At 41.0% G+C, this 21,384-nt stretch overlaps 2 protein-coding genes across 2 annotated transcripts; both read right to left on the minus strand.

Moving 5' to 3' along the window:
* Nucleotides 1–4,439: 4,439 nt before the first annotated feature.
* MOS (MOS proto-oncogene, serine/threonine kinase) lies at nt 4,440–5,697 on the minus strand. The gene has a single exon (XM_066546776.1). It carries the CDS (start codon nt 5,600–5,602, stop codon nt 4,553–4,555), a length of 1,050 nt encoding a protein of 349 aa, XP_066402873.1. The 5' UTR covers nt 5,603–5,697; the 3' UTR covers nt 4,440–4,552.
* A 13,167-nt stretch (nt 5,698–18,864) lies between these two features.
* On the minus strand, nt 18,865–21,084 carry PLAG1 (PLAG1 zinc finger). The gene is made up of 2 exons (XM_066546788.1): nt 20,763–21,084; nt 18,865–20,166 (listed from the first exon to the last, which is right to left on the minus strand). Exons 1-2 carry the CDS (start codon nt 21,002–21,004, stop codon nt 18,903–18,905), a joined length of 1,506 nt encoding a protein of 501 aa, XP_066402885.1. The 5' UTR covers nt 21,005–21,084; the 3' UTR covers nt 18,865–18,902.
* Between the last annotated feature and the right edge of the window lie 300 nt (nt 21,085–21,384).

Consider the following 21,384-nt stretch of genomic DNA (forward strand, 5'->3'; position numbering starts at 1 on the left):
GGGATGGCGAATGCCATTTTTTATAAAACAAAAGAAAAAAGGCCAGAATCAGGCATTTTAACTCATGCTTTTTATGACTGAAGAACTTCTGTGGTTAGAAGTGACCTCTGGAGACTGTCTAGTCCAATCCTCTCGAAAACAGGGTCAACTAGAGCTGCTTGTTCTGTACCATGTCAAGCTGGGCTCTGAGTATCTCCAAGGATGAAGACTCCTTAACCCTTCTGAACAACCTGCTCCAGTGTTTGACCATTTTCACAGTAAAAATGTTTTCTCTTGCATTTAAATGGGGCTTCCTGTCCTTCTATTTTTGTCCATTACATCTCATCCTGCCACTGAGCAGCACTGAGAAGACACTGTCTCCATCTTTATTGGATGATAAATACTGCCTCCTATCCGTATTTCTACAAACTGGCAAGATCCCCCCGAGCCTTCTTTTTTGAGGCTGAAGGCTCCCATCTCTCAGTTTCTCCTCACATGCAGAAGTTCCAATTCTGTGATCAACTTAATGGCCCTTTGCTGCACTCTTGGTCCAGTACCTCCGTGACTTTCTTGTTCCGGCAGAGCCCTGACACATTGTCCTGCGTGTACGATTATTATCTTCAATAATCTCCTGCAGCCGTGCTGAAGAGCTGGCAGCAGCCTCTGGAGCGCACGCCAGGTGCTGTTGGCCGCCTCTGCCGCAAGGGCGCATTGCTCGCTCATGTTCTGCTCGCTGGCTGCCAGCAGCTCCAGCTCCTTCCTGCAAAACTCCTTCCCAGCCCTTGGCCCCGGCTGCGTCCTGGTGCACCGGCCGCAGCTCCCTGCACTGGTTGCCATCAGCAGATTTCTGCAGCTTGGTAATGTCTCTGAACACCGGCACAACCACCCAAGGTGGTTACCTGCTCCGTCCAATTCTGTATCACCTGCAAACTTGCAGAGAGTGCTCCATCCCATCATCCAAGCCCTCAGTGCAGATGTTAGCCAGCCCAGTGCTGGTCTCTGGGATTCACCACTAATGACTGGTCTCCCACTGGACCTCATATCACCGATCACAACCCTTTAAGCCCAGTAGCTCAGCTAATTTTCAGTTTTTACTATTTAGTCAGTACTTCATCAACTTCTGAGGATGTAATGGCAAACAGTGCTAAAAACCTCCCTAAGGTCAAGATGAGCAACCACCACTGCCCTCCTGCAGCCAGTAATCTCATGGCAAAAGGCTACTAAGTTGGTCAGGCATGATTTCTTCTTCATAAATCCCTGATGACCACTCCAAATCACTTTTTGTCCTTCATATGTTTGGCAATGATTTCCAGAGGTTTTTTTTTCCACCAGTTTTCCAGGGATTTAGATGAGGTTGACTGGCTGTACATTTTCCAGCTCCTCCTTCTTGGCCATCTTGCAGACAGGAGTTACATTTGTTTTCTTTGAGACCTCAGAATTCTCTCCTGAGCACCACGACCTTCCAAAGACAGCCTAGAGTTGCCTAGCAAGGACATTGGCAAGCTCCCTCAGCATTTGCGAGCACATCCCATCAGGGCCAAAGAACTTCTGTACACCTTGGTTGTTTCTGTGTTCCCTAACCTGATCTTTCTTTATCAATAGTAAATCTTCTTTGCTTCAGACCCCACACTGGTCTCTCAACTCTTGCATATTTATTATTTATGCTTTAGTTTAATCAGAAGCTCCTTGCTTATCCTTGGAGGCATCCTGTCACCTTTACCTGATTTGCTGCTCATGGGGATGGACCAGTCTTGAGGCTGGAGAAGGCAATCCGTGAAAAACAACCAGGTGTTGTTGGCCCTTCTTCTCTCCAGGATCATATCCTGGGGAAGTCTTTAAAAAATCAATTTCCTAAATTCCATGAGTGATATCTGTACAGGATACATTAGCAGATTCTATATTAAAGGAAATAACAGATACATAGAGATGATTTGTTTAGAAGGAGCCAATATTGCTTTCATTGGAAGAATTGCACTTCACAGTTGTGTTGGATTGTATTGGAATTCTTTAGGAGCAGTGACAGCATGTTGATAAGGCACTGATTGATATGTTCCCTTGGAGTTTCCAAAGGCATTTAAAAAATCCTTCACTACAAACTTTTGAAAGGTACTAAGCAGCCACATTTAGTGGAGAAATCCCTGCTGGGTAAGGGGCTGGGTAAGTCAAAGATAGGCACAGGGAGTAAAACTGTCAGTTCTCCCAGCAGGAAAAAGTGGCCACTGGTGTTTCAGGGGATGCTCTGCTGCCCAGCACATCCACAAATGATGTTCCAGATGGAGAGCCAGAATATGAACAAATTTGCTAATGGTGGAGTTATTTAATTGCAAGGGCCAACTACAAACTGGCAGAAAGAAATTCAAGGTATATTGGTATAAACTGAGGCAAACAGGCAAACTTACCATCTTACATAGAATCAAGGATTCTGAGCTGTTTGGCTAGAGATATTTCTTGATTAGCATTAACTCAGAGCTCATTAGCAATCAAAAAACAAAACAAACCTTTGAAGTTAATAAAACAGAGACCATCATTATGGCAGCAGAGTATGGTGTGCCTACATCTTGAGTGCTGTGCAGAGCTCTCTCTCACACTATCAAAAGAGAACCCCATAAAATTGACAGAAACATCTGCAGAGCTGATTATACTTCAAGAGTAGACCTTGGCCATTCAGTATCCTTCTGTCAAGTACAACAGAGAATTTGAAGGGTGCTTGATTTTTCACAGAGGCTCAAGTAGCACTTGTTGATGCTAAAGTATCATTAAGGAAAAAAATCACAGGTTTCTAGCAGTATAAGCAGCAAGCTTCCTAGACTGGCAAAATAAATACAACACAAGCATTTAGGAGCTACTAGAAAAAATTAATTCAATTTTTTATTATTTTCAAAGCTGCAGAAACATTTTTACTGCTTGATATGGAGGTAAGGCACGTCAACAGCTTTATCTAAAAATTTATCTTGCATGCCCTCAGCTAATCATTTCAAAGGTAACTGACTTATTATCATAACTTCTATAAAACAACTTCTTTATTAAATAAGTTACACAATAAACACACACACAAAAAGTTCTGGTTCTATAGCATAATTATTTTGACAGAGAAACACAGGAAACTTTTCCCAGAATTTACTTCAGGGCTTTTTATTCCAGCCAGCATTTTCTATTTCCACTTAACTGGGACAGAAGACCAAGAAATAGTTAAGCTTAGATATGCTTTATAAACCATTAATTTCAATTACCAACCCAAATACCATAAAGACCTACAGAATCATCTCAAATTCACACAGTTGCTCATTTCCAGGATTTCACGGGGCTAAGAACAGATGTGTGTCAGAAATCAGGAAACTGGCTCCATTCCTTTGGGATTTTTTTTTTCCAGAATGGAACTGGGGGAAGGGAGGGTAAAGAAGAAAAACAATTTGACTGAAACATCACTCTTTCTCCCGTCTTAAAAAGAAGCAGAGGCTTTGAGCAGAGTGGCAATATCAGCTACAGCAGGCAGCTCCAGATAAGGGTGCAGATGTACAATTATCAGTTCTGATAAGTCAGGGATCAGAGCTTTTTGTCTTCAGCGTTGCCTACAGCACTTCCTTTCCCAGACACACTACAACCAGATTAGGAAAGATAGCAGATAAGACATAAGCAGTGCACAGGATAGTTCAATAGTGTATGCTTTGAGCACCAGCAGAGGAACATTATTGCTGCTGTAAGCAAACTTCCTTTTCAGTACTTCCAGTATCTTGTCCAACACTGAGCCATGTGTTATAAAGCAAAATAATCCTCACTTTACCATTCTTCCCCCCCCTTTTTTAAACTCTATTCTGCACAAAATCTTCTTATAATGCTTCAAAATTTACAGTGTTCCAACTAGCAAGTTGCTACTGACACACCTGGTAGCAGGGAAGTCTTGTAAAAAGACAAGTTGTTAATGCAACTTCTTACTCTTAGTAGCCTTAGACTGACAAAAAGGTTCTTTATTTCAAGGAGTATGTGAGTAGTTCACATTTTCCATATCAGAAGCAGCATACTTACTGAAATTAGGTACATCTAAGAACAAGTTTAAATAGACCACTGACACTCTGTATTTATTTTTCTGCATTCATTGATTTGTAATACATACTCATTCCTTGGTTAGTGAAGAGGAAAAGCTGAAGTACACTACCCTAGCTGGTGTCAAGAACTACTCATATTTGACATTTTAAAAATACTAGAAGGTATTATGTATAAAGAACCTTCCAAAAGCAGACCCTTGTTTGTACTTTACTTACTTACAACCAACATTTTTTCTGCACATCACATTTCCCAATGAGCAAGGCAGCATGCAACACATCAACCAGAAAAAATCATGTTTGCCAACATCTTCATCTTTGCCACTATCCCCTTCCAGGGTAAAACCCCACAGTTTCATTAAATCTCTTTATTTTTAATTGTCCTATATCAAAACAGTTTGGGGTATTTTTTTCCAGTATAAAAAACAGCAACAAAACCTTTAGATCACACAGTGGCTGAATTCATCACGTTCAGAGGAAGGGTAGAGGGAAAGAAAAGCCCGCAAAAGGAATATAAAGAGTCCTGAGTTTTCCTAGAGGCTCTGCTTGAGGGCGCTGAGGCTGGGGAGCAGCTGGTCTGCACACAGACGCTCCTCTGCGTTGGCCTTCCAGCAGCAGCTGATGATGCTGTGCAGTGCCTGGCCCACGGGAGACTCGTGGAACTCCCCGGCAGCCAGCGACGGGCGCAGGTTGTAGGCGACCACGGCGTAGAGCACGTGCTGCCGCTCGCCCAGGTATGGCTGCTCCCGTGTCACCATCTGCCAGAGAGTGATGGCAAACGAGTAGATGTCTGCTTTGGCAGTGACCCTCTCCCCCTTGAGGAGCTCAGGGGCACGGTGTGTGTACGTGCCCCCTTGCTGGCAAACACGGGCGCTCTGGGACGAGCCCTTCTCCAGTTTCTGGGAGCACCCAAAGTCTCCAATCTTGCACACTCCCTGCTCAGTGATGAAAACATTTGCAGGTTTCAGGTCCAAGTGCACAATGTCCTGTGAGTGCAGAAAGGCTAAGCCTGTCACGATGTCACAAGAGTAGCACACAGTCTCTTCCATGCTCAGGGCCTTCCCTCCACATCCTTCTTCCTCGTCCTCCCCCTGTCTCCATGCATCCCCAGTGCCATAAATGACATGGTGCAGAGTGATGTTACCCACATACTCCATGATGATGGTGCCCAGGCTGTTCTCACTGGCTGGGGCGCAGGTGCTGGCAGCCACCACACGTACCACATTATCGTGTTGGAGCTGGGCCACGTTCAGCTCAGCCCAGAAGCTCTGCCGCGATGCCAGCCGGTTTTTGCTGCTCTTCTTCACCTGCTTCACAGCCACCGTTGCACCATGGTAGGTGGCTTTGTAGACAGAGCCAAAGCCCCCAGATCCCAAGGGCTGCAGGAGGCAGAGCTGCTCCCAGTCAATGGAGCACCAGGACAGACGTGAGGGCAAGCGGCGAGTCCTGGCTGAAGAAGCTCCCCCCAAAAAGCTTTTGTTGTCTTTGCCAGGGATAACTAAAGGGCTGCTGCAGGGGCGCAAATTCGCAGAGGGGGAATACTCAAAAGAAAGAAAACAATTAAGAGGAATAGGTGATGGCATAATATGAAGGAGAAAACAACAGGCAGCTACTAAGACAGAAGACTATAAAGCTTCCCTGATAGAAAGGACCCTAAACCACCTTCCAAAGCCTTTTATCCTCCCTTCACCATTTTCCCTCCCTCCCCCAAATGAACTGCATCTGTCCCAACTGTCAGAACCAAATCAGGTTCACCTGGAAACATTCTTCTCCAACCCTGAAGCAAATCTCTAGAAAATCAAGGCAAACAGATTTAAAGCTAAAAAATTATTAACTCATAAGTATTTCACATCATTTCTAATCTCAAAAGAAAAAGAAATATGTTCTGCCCATTGAATGCCTCTAGCAAAATGCCCCAGGAATAAATAAAGCAGTGACAGGTGATTGCATTTCACCATGGCTCCAGGCAGGAATGATCAGCATCAGGTGCATTAAACAGCTCAAAGTCTTTCTCAGTGGAAGCAGCTGAAGTGGTGAGTGCTAATGTTTGATGATGCTATGGCAGGCATAAATATAAAATTGTGGTTGTAGGACCCTACCACTTAAACATAACTGGGACAAGGGGACTGGTTTGGGTGCTCAGCTTTGCCCATGCAGTACCACAACTTTAATAGCAGCATAAAGACAAATTATTGTTGTGCATCTTCAATTGGATACAGTAACTAGAATTACACATAAGTATTTGGTCATTTTCTCATCACACCCCTTGCAGTACTACAGGTGTGTATTTTATTTCTGGATCCTTCTTAGAAAAATTATTGCTGAATTTACAGCGCTATTCTGGCAGAAGTCAAAGAAACATAATTGTGTTAGTGGTCCATGTGGTTTTTAAGGAGATTTTTAAATTTTGACCCTCTCACATATTTGCAGTGCTTGTGCTAACTGACATGGTGTTTGGTACCAGCTGTACTGCCCAGACAGCAGAGCACCCTTATGGGATAAAGGATTTTTGAAAATTCCAGTATCTTTCTCTACATGTTGACAAATATCTTGGAAAACTTGGAAGCCATTTCCTACCTCCTCACTCTTCAGAAACTTCCTCTGGATGACAGATTTTTCAGTACAGATTCTGCCATGGGACTTCAGACTGACAGTGCCTCTTTCTCCAGCGTTTCTCTCTGGGCAGCACTGACTACAGGCAGTCCTGGTGTTTTCATTTTTGTTGGGTTTTGTTGTTGTTGTTGTTGTTTTTTTGTTTTTTGGTGGTTTTTTTTTTTTTTTGTTTGGTTTTGGTTTTTTTTGGTGGTTTTTTTTTTTTTAATCTGGGTGTGTATAATGTGGACCACAGGCTGCTGAGAGGGGGTTTCAAGGGTAGCCAGACCGTGTGCAAGCAGAACTGGAGTGTTCTCCTCCTTGAGATGGGTTCAGTTTTTCACCCTAACACACAAACCTGATGTTCCAAAGTCATCTCCTGACCCTCCCTGAACTCTAGATCAGCTGGACCAGGGTGTCTCAAAGACATCACTCCTCAGTGAATCAGTGATGGAGATCTTTCCCAGTACTGAGATTTAGGACGATCAGCTCCTCTTTCCTGGCCCCTCCCAGAAGGGAGTGTGGCAGTGCAAGAGGCCCCAGGACCCACCAGGTGCTGCCACAGCCCGTTGTACAGCATGAGCCAGCCAAGTAATATCCTACTGCTACCCCTGCTTCGGGGCATTTCTCTGGCTCATCATCAGTTACTCAGGGATGTTTTGGGAAGGACCAGAGGATCTTTAGTGTGGTTTTAAATACGCAGTGAAATAAGCCATGGAGACAACAGGTATTAACTTTCCTTTCTTGAGCAGTACTCAGGTGTTAAGCCTGTATGTAAAGTCTTCATTTCCAATCTTTGCAGAGAATGTCTTCTAGGCAGCTGAGTTGTGGTGGAAATGAAAAGCTGCAGAAAGTGGATGAAGCTACAGAAGAGAGGAAAGATTTTTATGCCTGTTTTCTGAGTGCTAGTGGGGCTCCAGTTCTTCAACAAGCTTCTGTGCCATACAGTATATAAAAGCACCAGAAAGACATTTCTGCTCTGAATTCTCCAAGCCTGTTTTCACCAGGTTATGGTGGCAGTGAAGTTCAAAGGGAAAGCTGAATGTGGAGAGGCACAGGTAGAAGGATGTGTGGATGAAAAGACTGAGCACAAACCTGTTAAGCTGACAGCTATAGCAGCCTTTCTGATGATTGTGAATGCTATAAAACAGCAATAAAATCTATGTTCATAAATAGACAGGATTAGGGCTGTTTCCAAATTTCTTTGATTGAAATCTCATTGGAAAGGCTGTATCAGACCTTCCATATAATTATTTCCAAATTCCATGTCCACATCTGTCAGCTGTCTGTTTGCTGCCATTTCAGGTCATTTTCTTGTTACCCTTTTCTGTCAGAAATCTTTCTGTTTTGCCCTGCCATTGTAGACATTGTTGTATTGTTCTTGGAGAATACACTGAATTTTTGAACAGGAAGAGGGGCATTCTCTGGGATGTAAAGTGCCCAATGTAACCTACAGTCCTGCCTCAATCTTACGGCTGAGGACCGTAGGAAGGGAACATCCAGAGTCTTTCAGTGTGAATACAATTAAATCTGATTTAAATGCAAGCAGGCTTTTATTCTTAGTGAACACCATTTTCCTGTAATCCATTGATGATTTGGCCCAGTGACTTCCCAGGAGCCACAATTGCTGTAGGATGTCCATGTTTAGCTTCATGTCCCCATTTAGCTCTGGCTTTACTGCAGGCTGGGGAAGCTCCCAGTGAGGCTGGGGAGCCACCTGCAGAGGGGAGCAGGGCTGCTGTGGACACACTGCCCCTTCCTTCCCGGCCACCCTTCCCCAGGGCAGCCCTCAGCAGCCTCCAACTGCACTGTTCCCATTGCACTGCCTTTTCCATGAGGGAAAAGGAAGCTGTAGGAGCCAGAAGTCATCAGTACAGAGTGCAATAGGAGCTTTTACAAGGGACAGGGGGGAAGCACACAGTCTGTGTCCTGTGGGCTCCAATATGTCACAGCTACAATAAACTGCAGCATCAATGGGTTTGTTCCAAGCTTGTGTGTTGCATTTCTGCAAGTAAAACATACCTGTGCACCCAGTGCTGCCCCAGCTGCCCAATCTACTCTGTGCTTCTGGATGAGAAGGAGTACAGAATCTCACTCGGTTCCCCCATTCTTATTTCACTTGCATATCAGGAATATAGAAACTCTTTGTTTGCCATTGTTCTTAGTTACCACTGCTGTTTGTTTGGTCTCTGCACAGGAGGAATCAGACCTGATACCAAGGGCCTTAAAGGGCAGGCATGGATGTAACCCAGCACAGCACAGGTCACGTACCAAACACCAGTTTTGTTTTCATCAAGGTGCATCACTCTTGTGCTTAATAGCCAGTTTTGTCTAAAACAGGAGAGGGACAGAGCTGGGGATCAGAACTGACTTCAGAGAGTTTAGGAGTGTATAGTTATATATATGTATATAGTTCTCCTCAATGATTAATTTATTTGTACATTTGGTGGTTGTACTATGTAACAATCCCTTGAAGGCTTGGCTATCCAGAGGCTTCTAAGAACTGCCTTACAATACAGAGGTAGCATTGTGTTTCTAATAGGTTACTTTGTAACCTTGCTAAAGGAGCCAAGTGTAGCTCTTCAGTGCTTAAATTACAGTCCTACTCAAAGCAAGACAGCTCCGTAGCCTGTGGCTTAGTGACTTCTGAGAGGTTTTCTTCTCTGTTTGAAACCAAGTTTTCTTTTTTCTTCTTCTACTGTTAGTCCCTCTGATCTCAGTTTAGGATTTGATGATGAACCTACATTCTCCTCATGCACAGAGTTTCATAGTCCAAGTGTTGCTTCCGACCACACCTCATAGACCTCAAATGATATTCAGAGTTGCCTGAAAGGAATTCTGATATGATCAATTGCATAGGTGTAAGTGATAGCATTGTCTGGAGCCAGTCCCTACAGAGGCTTGCTCTGAAGATAGGCCACTGATTAACAACTTGTTTTTTTCTTTTTCTTTTTCTTTTTCTTTTTTTTCCCTACAAGAACAAGCCAGAAAAGAATCCAGTTCATGTTTCAGAGTTTCACTGTTTTGGTGAGACAAATGACACCTTGGAACTGCAAATACAAGCAAGTTTTCATTAAAGCAGTGAAAGGCAAACCCAAATGCAAAGAAAAAATACATCTGTAAGAACTGTGATGCTGTTCTACTGCAGAGACATAATAATAATAAACATTTTAAAAGGTTAAACCCTAGTTTATAAATAATAAGATCAAGTTTCAAACACACATTGCCAAACAGCTGTTTGATGCTTTTTTTCCTTCACACTAAGGTTACTCCATGTGTTCAAGAGCATGAAGCAAAGGCTCTTCTTACCTGAACACACTGAGGTTTTAACTGGAGGCACTGGAAAGGCAGGTGAGGTTTCACAGCTAATTTACAGGGGCTCAGTGATCAAGGTGGACCAGGGATAATAATCTGAGACCTGCTGCTGCAGATTAATACTACAATTTCAAACGAGCACCTTGTGACGAGATAAAAGAATCCAAACTTAGGGATAAAGACAATGAAATGTAAACTGCAGGCTCTCACCCACAGCAGAATTTTCTGGCCATGCAAAGACCAATACCTATCCTGGCAGGTTGACTGCTGTCACATGGCAGGCACCTTGTGCAGTATTTTCAGCCAAATTGTCCAAGACTGGTTTTGCAGTCTTGCCCCTGGAGCAAAGCTGGGTACAGGGAGATGCCAGATATAGTGGTGGAATTTAAGACTTGTAGCTTAAGGACTAGGAAACAGCTTCAATGCTTAATGAGCAAAATTAATCATGTACAGCAAAGGACCCGGGGGGTAATGTCAGAACTAAGTCGAGCACTGGAGGCTGCTGCTTTGCCAGGTACATGGATTTAATGCTGATGCCTAGACTGATGCCTAAAGGGGTGAGTCTCTCCCAGCAGCTTGCACAATCCCATTAACACAGATCACACCCAGCTCTGGGATGTATATTAAATACACTGCCATAGCAAATGTGGTGGTTCCTGCAAACACCACCTCTTGGGAGGGTTGTAGAGGGGAAGAGGGAAGAGAATCCTCTAAATTTGATGGCTCTGACGTGGTGGCCTGGGTACTCTGGTGGGGCATAGCAAAATCTCAGAGGTGCCTTAAGTCAAAAGGTTTTAAGCCCAATATTAAAATGGGTCATACCATTCAAATACATTATTGCAAGCTTTCAGTGAGTAAGCAGAAGCTTCCTGTAAAAACACTGCTGAATTCAGCCTGAGCCGAACAGAGCATATAAAGTATGGGGCAACCCTCTAATACTTCACTGGTGTAAGGAGTCAAACACTGACAAAATAAAAGGAGACAATTTTCAGGTGAGACTTAAGAAAGTTTGGGACTTTAGTCTGTGTTTATTTGTCATGAATTTTTGATATTTGATAGTCTTATGTTACAGCTCAGATGTTGCCCACTTATGGTATGCCCCTAAACCATAACCAAAATCTGTATTTTATTTTTATTTTCAATATAAGTACTTGTGAAGGAACTTTAAGGATTTACCCATGACCATGTGTGTGTAACAATTTAACACAAAAGCCAGTAAGCCAGGGTTGAGCCTAATTTCAGAGGCACAGCCTATAGAGCTTTTCTGCTGAAATTCTATCTAGGACTACACAAGGAGAGCTGACAAACACCTTCCTCACTGGAGTCTGTGCACCCTTTAGATAAACTGCTGTCTCTCATAGATTAATCAAGTAGTTGGAAGAAGCTCTGCCAGCTTGCCTGGGAAGCCACACACTGTGCTAACTTGGGGATACCTTAATAAACAATACGATTCACTTTGCATTTGTAAAATACAAACACTTTAGACTTAAACATTTTGGAGGAAAGCAAAATGAAAAAACCCTGAAATTAATTTAGCAACTGTTCCAGCTTGGATTACTTTCCCATGCCTACATGCATGCACACATACATGTGCACACAAAATATTCACCAGAGTTCAAGCAATGTACTGATTTTTAGGAACTGTGACTTTTCAGGTTTTCTGCACTACTTAGCACACATCAAAGAGAGATCTGACACATAAAAGTGACACTAAACCATTCTTTGTACGTGGCAGTTCAGTGCAACAGTGAGAATCAACCCCACAGGTAAAATATCAAGGGATCAATTCAAATGATTTCCAGCTCAGCCACAGCAGGCATTACCATGGCTTGTTCTCAGAAAGCTCAGCTGGTAGCTGATGTCTTCTCAGTCCCCTCTCAGGCAAACCAGCTCTGAAGCTGGTGATCTTGTGATACAAATATCCACAAATGTGAAAAGGCTGAGTGATGATAATGACAACAAAGAATAGAATTGTTCGTTCTATTTTTTACAAATACTTATTTCTCTGAAAACGTTCATTACTTGAGGACATGCAGATCAATAAATCAGTAAATAAATGTATCGAAAGATAAAAATACCAGGCAAAGTGTTACATCTTTATTAGGAGAAGAGAACGTTCATACTGAATTACCTGGGATATAGCACATGAGCAGGAACTTGAAACTTCACACTGCTGCTGGGGTCTGTCATTTTCAATACCATTGTCTCCGGTGTTGTTCAAAACAGAAATACAGTGTTGCTGTTTATTTGCTAAAGGCCCCAGCTTACACCAATAAGCACCATTAACATCTTCCAAAATGCTTCTTCAACTATTAAGTACAGACTAAATTTTGTAACAGAGTTTATCTTGCTGTCCTGCTTGCTGCCTGTGTGTGATCGCCAATCTTTGCTGTGCCAACTACAGCAGATGACACTTTGGAAAACTTAATTTCTATCCAGTTTTATAGAATATTTTGATTTGCAAAGCAGGGAAACCAATAGGATGTAGCTGCTCAGTTCTTGCTCATCCAGCAGTAGCTCTGTATCAGTTCTGGATTTCTCTGTCAAAAAACAGTTTTCATCCTAGGACATGCTTGTATGTGGAAAGAAAAAGAAGGTGTGAGGAAAAGTGAAGGGGAAGACTAAACCAACCTTCCTCTTCCACTCCTGGAGGACAGTGAGACCAGCTACAGAGGATACCGCAGAACCATTTTTCTTATGCAAGTTTTGGAAAGAAGTGGTTACAGGAGAGACAGAAGGGAAGATGTCTGTGGCTCTGAATTTAACAAGGAAATTCTGGAGGGACTGCATCAAGAGATCTCCATATAATACAAATGTCATCTGTGCAATGCCATTCCAATTATTGCAGAGACTGATGGAATTTCTGGAGGCTATCTGCTTGGAAGGAGGGCATATTAAATCAGTTACAGTGGATGAGACCAGCTAGGACAGCAATACAGTGAATGGGGTGGTTTTCTCTCGAGGGTATATGTGGGGGGTATGTGTCTGTGGGTGGTTATAAATTGCTTTGCAGAGTATTTCACATCATAGAGCATGTGTTGAGCTTTTGACTCTCAAAATAACAAGGCAAACCCTCTCAAACAAGTTAGAAACCTGTGGCACAGAAGTGATAAGTCAGCTCAGAGGAGTGGGGTAGGGATCACAAGAAAGGAAAGATGTCTGCATGTGGAGAAGCTGAAAACCACCAACTCTCTCTAACAATCATTTCTCTCCTGCTGGGTTACAGCAAGGAACCTAAAAAGCCAAGATTTGGAAAAGAAAGGAATTCAAAAGCAGGGAAATCCAGACAGTGCTACAGATGTTAACAAAATATGTTCCAAAAAGCAAAGAAATGTGAAATGCTGCTCTTTTACATTCCTGGCCAACAGTCTATGCTAGGGAACACACCTGTGGAATGAGCAGAGGTAACTTTCTGCAGTTGTGTGCAGGCTGCCTGTCTGGCTGCGAGGCACCTCTTCCCCAGGCATCAGCCTGGCTTCTTCAGAAGTCAGTGCCAGGCCAGACAGACATCTATGGGATCACCTATGGGTTCAAAGCAACTGAGTTTCTCCTGGAAATACTGCAGAGAGACATCCAACATACTGTGTCTAGCACATGGCACACCCTTAAAGTTTGTCCTGCAAACTACAACAAACGATGTATGAGACTTGCACAGATCTGAAATGATGGGGAATCACCTATGTGTCCCAAAGGAATGGTCCCACTATGGACACCCCATACTTACCTTCCAGTGTCTCACAGTGTTTCAAAGCGCAATTTGATGGCAAACTCAATTGCTTCCTTCAGTTCAGATCTGTCTTGTCACAGACACAGTAGCATCATCCCATTTGTTCCTTGGTGAAATCATGAAACACAGATATTTATGCCTTAAGATTTTCTGAAAAACTGATATTTTAGCAGCCATAAATTATAAAGACAGTTATGCCTTTGCAAACTACTCCCAGCAAAACTAGATGGACTCTGTAATTACTTCTTGCAATCCCAAACATGCAGATCAAGATTATCTATTGAAATGCCAGGCATAAGTTATTCATTAACTAAAACCATTCTGTAATTTTATTGATATATTTTGTGGAGTTCACATATTTTTGTACAGCAAACATAACACTGTAGGCCACAAGAAGCTGCAGCACTATTGTTTAATAGCAGCAAGGTATATTTTATAATCAGGGTATGTGGACAATAAATAGTCTGTTTCTTTGGATGTGAATGTTTAAAATGAAGTTCTGCTGCAGCTTCATAATGTGATTGCTATTTTACAGAGCTTATACACAAAAATATATATGCAATCTTTTTGTCTATATTTTATACAAATACAACAGTAGTTTGTGAATACATTTTAAAGTACATATACATGATAAGCAACTCAATTTCCCATATCACAGGATAGCAAATTTTAAATGCAAGAAACATATACAAATTCAGTCTGGAATGCAGGGTTTTCTGTGTTCTTTTTTTTTTTCTCTATTTTTTTCCGACTCAAAACTTTTATCATTAAAAACATTTTAGTGTACAAGTCCAAACAATTTTTCCACTAGCTAAAAATATAATTTCAGCAATCCGAGTCAGGTTTGGGTGTGACATCATTCACCAATATACTCTTCCCAGTTTTTGTCTAAGGCTTTTAGTAACATATAGTATGTTCTTCACTCCACACCATACAAAAAGCCCGCATTTAACATTAACTAGCAGTCACCTATTTTTGTGAACAAGAGCTGGGCTTGTCAGCGTTTAAATTTGCATGTCCAAAATTTTACTTTTGCAAGTGCATATGAATACATTGTGGTGTTGCACAAAAGTTCATTAATGACAAATTAAGTCACAGTATAAAAATATATCATACAACTATAGGTCTAGTATAGTCCTTTTTTTTTTTCTATGGGTAAAAATACATCTGAATGAGACAGGGAGGTTTGTAGCACCATGAGAGGAGTTGTATCCCAAGTTACATTAGCAGCATGATCCAATATAACAATATTGCAGGAGTGTTTCTGAGGAGATAAACATTCACTCTGGTTCAACTGTACCACTGAAGCTTATACTGAAAAGTGTTTACATATGATTAGCAATAGTTCTGTGTCACTTCCAGGGCTAGATAACTGTTATCAAAAGACACTGCCTTCCAACAAAAGTAAGACACCCTTATTGCATAAAAGCTTTGGGACTACCCAAACACATTTTGAACTACTGTGGCATTACTTGTAAGTTGAGCATGATGCTAAGTAAGCTGTGGTTTAAACTGTACACTGGGGGGAAGCAGGACAGGCAGCTAAGCCTATAATGGTTTACTACATACCAGATAAGTACATATATTTCAGAGGCTTATCTATAGACTGAGAAGAATACAGGAGAAGCTGCTAAACCAGTGTATGAGACAGACATAACAAAGGATGCAGGATCCCCATAGCATTTACAGATGCAGGATCAGGCCTAAAGTTAACTTCAGACAGCAGCATAGCGATGATAGGATGTGATAAAAAAAAATCTGTATCAAATACTGCATGTTCAATATTTTTGACAAAGTTTACCATCAAGAACTCCAGAAGACAGTTTGCAAATGGTGAGGACAAACTCCTAATTGTTTTTGACTGGTATTTAAAATGGCAGTAGAAGACAGTGTAGTTTGAAACATGTAAACCTAGTAAAAACCATTGTAAAACCCTTAAGAAAGACACACTGGTTCTGTGCAATATAGCAAATTGATAAGAAAACACTGTAAAAATGTACCTGTTTAAAATTACAATGTCTACCATTTTGTACACAAAGCATTATACCAAAGGCCTACATATATGTAATCTAATGGCACTTGAAACAAATTATAATAAAAGGTTTTATAATAAAAAGCATAACCTGTAAGAAATTTTCTTAAAAGGTTTAGGTTTTCTTTTTGAAAGTGCTATATCTTGTAATATGTGTAACATAGAGGTTGACCAAGCTTTATTTTAAAAAATATTGGCCTATAATACAAGTTTAGCTCACTAGGCAAATGATCCTGAAAATATGTACTCTTAACATTCATTATTAGCTTAATAAAGCAATCAGCTCTGGCTCATGTTTCAGTCAGTATATGGTTTTTAAAAACCGCTACTGCCAAATTAACAATAAATCACTCTATTCCACAATTTACTACTAAATAAAGCACAAGCAACAAGTACACACATATATATATTTAAAAAAAAAAAAACCAACAACAAAACAACCTTACTAGAAGTTTAGAAGTTGCACAAAGAGTGGTGCATGATCAGCCAGCCCTCCCCCCTCCCACCAAGAATCCATGGGAAATCAAGAAAACGGGTTTTAAAAACTGATGGTTTAGTAGTGGCCAATAGTGACTCTGCCTAAGTGATGCTCAAAAGCACTCTGGTGGTGTTGGTATTGCTTTAAGGGTCAGTCTGCTTCCTTGTTACTCTACATCCTACTTCAGCTGCAAACACTCTGGGTGCAGCCACCCACTGAAACCCTGACTGAATGAGGTTCAATATCTTGTCTGAGGTCTCTATTTCTCAAGTGAAATGTATATCTAACTCCAAGTGAAATGTCAATCCCTTTTCAGGAAGCTAAGGCACAAACAAGGTAGTAAGGGTTCTGGCTACGCACTAAGAAACGGGTGTTGGCAAAGTGTCTGCGGGTTTTGGTTTTCACAAAGTCTTTCAGCAGCTGGGGCTGATAACAAGTGGCTCCAGACTGGAAATTCGTGTGCCAGCTGCCCAGGGAGGGCAGCACTGCCTGGCCACACTGCTGGGCCAGCTGCAGGATGCCAAGCACCTGCAGCTTTCCTCTGTGGCAGGGAGAGTTGCAGATGCTTGGCTCCACATGGGACATAACCCACTGCAGGAATTAAGTCCATTTATCTTCATCTCAGATTAAAAAGATTGAGAATAAATCCAAGTTTTTCTTAGATGCGTTATGGTCGTTCATGTAAACTAGAGCTACATTCGGTTGCATTCAGCTTGTGCTCTGTTCATCTGTGTTTTTCTTTCCTTTAGAAAGGTGAATGAAAAAAAAGCAATATTGAACAAATCATTCAACTAAAGATGTAAGCAAGCGAGCAATCTGTTTCACAGAAACCAGAGGAAGCAGTTGTGAAGCAGAGCTAAACGCCCACTTTGAGATAACGTGCTCCTAAAACCAAATCTAGGAGTAGTTTGCAGAATTTCAAAAGGTATTTTCCTTATTAATACATCCTTATTTTAATGCCTTTGGAACACAAACACATTTATAAAAATGTTATTTTTCAGTAATAAAATTTAAATACACATATGTATAAAATAGTAAAACTACACCTGCATATTGCTCCTAGCATTAAAAAAAACAGTAGGAGCTACTGATAAAACATCCGGAGCATGAGCTCCTTAAATGGGAGCAACTTTTGTTTCTGTGAAGTATATTTAGTTTAACCACTTAAAACCTTGTATGAATTCTCATTATCCATAGTTTGAGAGATACTAATGTACTCAAGTTCCATTTTTTAATTCCTTGTACAAAAATGACAAGGAAAATAATGTTATTGTTGAATTACAGCAAATCTAGTTTGCTTTTACGCATCACAGGGTTGGTTGTTTTTTTAGGTTTTTTTTTTTTTTCCTCTTTTGGTTATTAGGGGTTGGGGAATAGAATATATATTGCATTAGGTAAAAGTGGTGTAAGCAATATGCTTTTACTTCACTCCTAAGAGTCCTGTCTTTAAATCTTGGCAATGGGAAAAAGTCCCTAACCAAGTACCCAGGTGTAGAAAGTGTGATTAACATCTAACTTGTTGCTTAGGAGGACATAATACACCATGTAACACAACTGAAAAGATCACTCCAATAAAAACAAAACAAAACAAACTGGTAGTTGCAAATTTACATTCACTTTCTGACTGCACACTAGTTTTGAACTGAAAATAGGTACACACTTTCTGGCTGGACTTGATCCACCCTTTGGCGGTGGCAGCGGGGAGAAGACTGACGCCTACAAACGTGAACACACTACTGGAAGGTTCCTATGCAGTACTCTTTCTATGCTACTAAAGAGAAAAAAACAGCAAGTTAAGAATTCAAACAAAAACTGCAACAAAATATTCTGCATTACTACGTTACAACACTTTTATATTTCAAGATCAGCCATTCATTTTGCCTGTTTCCCTATACCAGAGTCACGAAAGCACAACAACAGTTTCAAATTCAACTTGAAACATCTGTCATTTAGGCAAGCAGAGATTCTCTGTGGAAATTCTGTTCAGCCCTAATTTTAGAGAATTACACTAATTTTCTTTTTCTTCTGTTATCCATAACAGGCCACCAAAATTTAAGCCAGAAAATGGCAAAATTCTTAACAACTTTTATAATGACTTCAATACAAGTCAAGATGCTATATATATGTACATGTGTATATATGGACTCTATATATACACACACAAGTTTTCAGAAAAATCTGAATTCTATATTTATTTTAAAAATTTAGATTTGTCATTATAGAACAGGTCAGATGTGTCACCATTTGGGAAGAGGATTTGTTTGGAAACAGACTGCAGAATTTTTTTCCCAAATCTCAGGAATCCTTGTGATACATATTTTAAATGGATTATTTGCAAATAGTAGAATATATTAAAAGGTAAAAGTGGCAGTTCTACCACTGACATCAATAAAACAGACTAGCTGGTATGGTTGAAAAAATTTTAAAAACGGGATGAGTGTTGTGAGTTTGCTTGGGATGACTTTCTACTGAACATTTTAAATGTGTAAATTGGCAGTGAAAATGAAAACAATACAATGAGACTGTTTAAAAAAAACCAACAAACCAAAGTAAACACAGCTGAGAATAAACACTTTCAAAACATTTTAAAAAAGTTAATTTAAATTTCTTACTGGCTTCATGAGATTGGTACTGTACAAAAGCAGAGAATTCATAATGTTTTATAGTAGGCACTAAGTTAAAAATGGTCACCTAAGGCATTTCTACAAATAGACAGTTAACAAGCCAGCTTTGTACATCCTATTGGAAAGCTTGATGAAATCGTGGTAGGGTGGTGGTTGTGCTTAGACTGCTTGTGAAAGCTGCTGACAATGAGTGCAGAGACCCAAGACCTATACTATTGCTAGGATCTTGCGGATCCTGGGTTTGTGGTGGGAGTTGAGTCATAGAAGAATGTGCCTCCTCTTGCGTATAACTCATCCCGAGGTTTCCCACTGAAACAGAAGGATTATAGGGAGGGCCATTTACAGGTATGAAGTTGAACAGCTGAGAAAAGTCCAATGATGGGGCATTTAGAGGTTCACTAATAGGAACGGAGCCCTTGGAAAGGGAAACTTCCCCAGACCCATCATCTAGTGGCCCTACTTGTGGATCCAGCCCTAGTTTTGATGAAGATGCTTGAGAATCCTGGGATGAAGAAGGCATACCACTTTGCAACTCCATTAGGTAACTTTCAATTTCCCCTTTCAATGGCTGTTCTTTTTCAGGCATAGAAATTGAGTATGAGGTAGTACCGAGTGGGTATTTCAACGATAGCTGGTGAGAAGGGTGGACAGACTCCATATCTATTGGACAAGGCATTCCCAATGGTAACGATGTGGCAACCATTTGGTGTGCAGATGCAGAACTCTGCATGGACTGAATCTGAGTGTTGTAGAGATTTAATTGCAAAGTGTTTGTAAATGGCTTTGATGTCAGTTCACTGGAAGGTAAAGACATCACTGGAAGCAGCTCATCCTTAATAGGCACAGAAACATTGCAGGTAAAGGGATCTAGAAGGTCCATTGGCTCTGTTTTGACCTTCAGAAGTTCTTGGTTGTGACTTTTCTTCATGTGGCGCGTGAGGTGATCCTTGCGCCCGAATCTCTGTGCACAGTACTGACAGAGGAAGTCCTTTCTTCCAGTGTGCACTACCATGTGTCTGCGGACATCCTTTCGGGTGTAGAACCGACGGTCACAGTGTTCACACTGGTGCTTTTTCTCCTTCACTCCACCTGATGACTTGCCTGCGTGAGTTTTTAGGTGCTCCAGCAGCACTCCTGTGCTTTCAAAAGTCTGCAAACATACCTTACAGGTGAGGTCACCACTTGTTGCAGCATGCAAAGCCAGGTGACGTTTGAACCCAAGCTTGGTATTGTAGTTCTTTCCACATTCTTCACACTTAAAGGCCTCTTTGTTGGGATTGTGTGTATGTAGGTGATTCTTTAGGTGATCTTTTCGGTGAAACATTTTCTCACAATAATTACACTTGTGGGTTTTCTCAGGAGAATGAGTAGCCATATGCCTTTAAACACAGATATATTCTGTAAGTAATTATTTTGATCAAAAAACACATGAGCTCATTTTTTAATGGCAGCTATATACTATGCTAAGGGCTGCTTTGCAACAGAACCTTTTAACTGAAAGCATGACACTACAAAGACAGTTTGACAAATTTAAATATAGCAAAACGCGAGCCATTTCTCTTAAATTGACACTTTAGTTTTGGTGGGTCTTAGCTACGGTAACAGGGGTGTATGGGCAAGTATGAAAGTACTCATGTAAAAGTCCATAGCCAAAGAACTTTCAGTCCATACTCTTTTTCTTGTGACAATTCCTTATACAAATGAAAATTCTACGCTCATTAAAAACAAAACAAAACAAAAACAAAAACAAACAAACGGAAAACAAAAGCAGAAAACAAATTAAGAAACAAAATCAAAGACATTAGCTTGCAAACTTAGGTAATTTAGAATTCTAGAAACAATCCAATAGCTACTTTAATTAACACATCCTCTCTGCAATCAGCTGAAGGTGTACAGAAATATATACTTTTACACGGCTTAACACGGCCAACATAAAATAGATAATATAATCTGAAAGATAAATAGAGTTTAATACCTTAGTAATTTGTACTTAGAAACAAAGGCCTTGGTGCAGTCTTGTTGTGTGCACTTGTAGGGCCTCTCTCCTGTGTGAGAGTATGAGTGAACCTTTAATTTCTCAACACTGTTAAAGGCCTTGTCACACAGTTGGCAAGGAAAGTTTTTTCTTGGTTTGGTTTCACCACGCTTACGTTTCCCTGAAGGGACTTTCTGGGTATCTCTTACTTCTGACAAATCACCAGGAATGACAGTGGCCATCGCAGCCTAAACCAGGCCTTCTTGTTGGACACTTGGGAATTGCCCAACTCCACTAAATGATTTAGCTTTAGATGGCTTCTCAAGTTTCATGTGGTCGTAAAAGAAAGCAAAAGGGGACTGGAAAAAAAAAATAAGAAACAACTAGTTTGTAACTAAACTTAGATTTTGAAGTTTACTTGCTATGTGATGCTTCTGAATAAAACTTAAAAATAAAGTTAGGTTCAGCTGGTCTAACGTAATACCTACAGGTTTCTTTATACTATTTGCTGCAACTCTTAAAACGCATTGCTCAGGATGAACAGATCCACATATGCCCTGAAATCACACCTCACAACTTTCCCCTCAAGCACTGATGGAGAAGAGCAGAGTTTCTCTCAGAT

The sequence above is a fragment of the Molothrus aeneus genome, chromosome 1, assembly GCF_037042795.1.
Source record: "Molothrus aeneus isolate 106 chromosome 1, BPBGC_Maene_1.0, whole genome shotgun sequence".
Lineage (NCBI taxonomy): Eukaryota > Metazoa > Chordata > Aves > Passeriformes > Icteridae > Molothrus > Molothrus aeneus.

Excerpts from the sequence above, each read along its gene's own strand:
- MOS (XM_066546776.1), bottom strand. The coding sequence starts at position 5,602 with ATGCCATCACCTATTCCTCTTAATTGTTTTCTTTCTTTTGAGTATTCC.
- PLAG1 (XM_066546788.1), bottom strand. The coding sequence starts at position 21,004 with ATGGCCACTGTCATTCCTGGTGATTTGTCAGAAGTAAGAGATACCCAG. Across the intron at positions 20,167-20,762 it reads TCTAAGTACAAATTACTAAG|GCATATGGCTACTCATTCTC; the intron begins GTATTAAACTCT and ends CTGTGTTTAAAG.